The 1,140-nt window shown below is 43.8% G+C and overlaps 1 protein-coding gene across 1 annotated transcript in view; it reads right to left on the minus strand.

Moving 5' to 3' along the window:
* Positions 1–222: 222 nt before the first annotated feature.
* Positions 223–1,140, minus strand: part of MCOLN3 (mucolipin 3) — a 34,622-nt gene continuing 33,704 nt past the window's right edge. Inside the window, exon 11 of the mRNA XM_014546430.1 lies at positions 223–726. Within this exon, the coding sequence (XP_014401916.1) occupies positions 592–726 (135 nt within the window). The 3' untranslated portion in view covers positions 223–591. The remainder of the gene's footprint in view (positions 727–1,140) is intronic.

Here is a 1,140-nt window from a genome sequence, read left to right on the forward strand (position 1 = left end):
GATGCAATCAGCACAGTCTGAATCACTGTAAGCAAGAGGTTAAGAGCTAAAGAGTGGTATGGAGCCCTGGCCAGTTTGGCTCAGTAGACAGAGCATCAATCAACCAGTGGACTGAAAGGTCCCAGGTTCAATTCTGGTCAAGGGCATGTGCTACCTCGGTTGCAGGCTCAATCCCCAGTCCTTGTCAGGGAGACGGATGTTTCTCTCTGTCTCTCCCCCTCCCTTCCACTCTGTCTAAAAATCAATGGAAAAAATACCCTCGGATGAGGATTAACAACAGCAACAACAACAAAGAGTGGCATAGAAAACACCTTCTAAAGCTATGGCAAAATAAAGAACGAATAAGAAGCCAATAGCTTCACTAATCAAAGGTAGTGGGGTTTTTTTTTAAATAAACTCAACATAAAGCTAAAAAGACAATAATTATTGCTTTTAAATTATAAACCTAATGAGTTCTTAATGAATTATAGCTATCAATTTGCTCAAAATGATAGTCTTCAAACATACTCCACCAGATCTTAAAATATCCATATAGTTTCCCAACTCAGCTACACATCATATTTTCCTCTAGAGCACAGATAAGCCTGAGAGCTACTTTGTACAACAGCAGAATATAGATCCTGGAGGTTCGTCGTCTAATCTGTACTTTCCAGAGTTGGGTAGATCTTTGCACTCTGCTATAAATGTCCGAAGTCTGGTCTCTGGGAAGCCATGCTGCTGGTAATGCTGTGCAGAAGAATAAAAATAATAGCTCTCATTAATGAACCCTTTGAAACAGCTTTATTCCTAATTTAAAATAGCTCATTTGGCAAGGGAGGAGATCTTTCTAGAGGGCTGGTGTAGTCACTTCCAAGTATTTTCAGGGAGATGTCATAGGTTTGGCTAAAGTAAAGGGGGTCTGGGATTCAGCAGTGCCCTCCTGGCCTCTCCTTTGTGGGTCTGGTTCAACCTAAAACGAGCATGTTGAATCTGAGTCCATCTGAGCCCTCCGTCCAGGAAGCACCAGCCAGTCCTGCTCCCAGTCTGAGAACCTCGCCCTACAGCCCATGACTTGGAGGCTAATGTGTAGCAGGCACCTTGGCTGGAACCCGGTTCAGGCCACAGTGGCCCAGCTGATGCAGATTAACAATGGTGTTGCTG

Source organism: Myotis brandtii, unplaced genomic scaffold (assembly GCF_000412655.1).
Source record: "Myotis brandtii unplaced genomic scaffold, ASM41265v1 scaffold446, whole genome shotgun sequence".
In the NCBI taxonomy this organism is placed as follows: domain Eukaryota; kingdom Metazoa; phylum Chordata; class Mammalia; order Chiroptera; family Vespertilionidae; genus Myotis; species Myotis brandtii.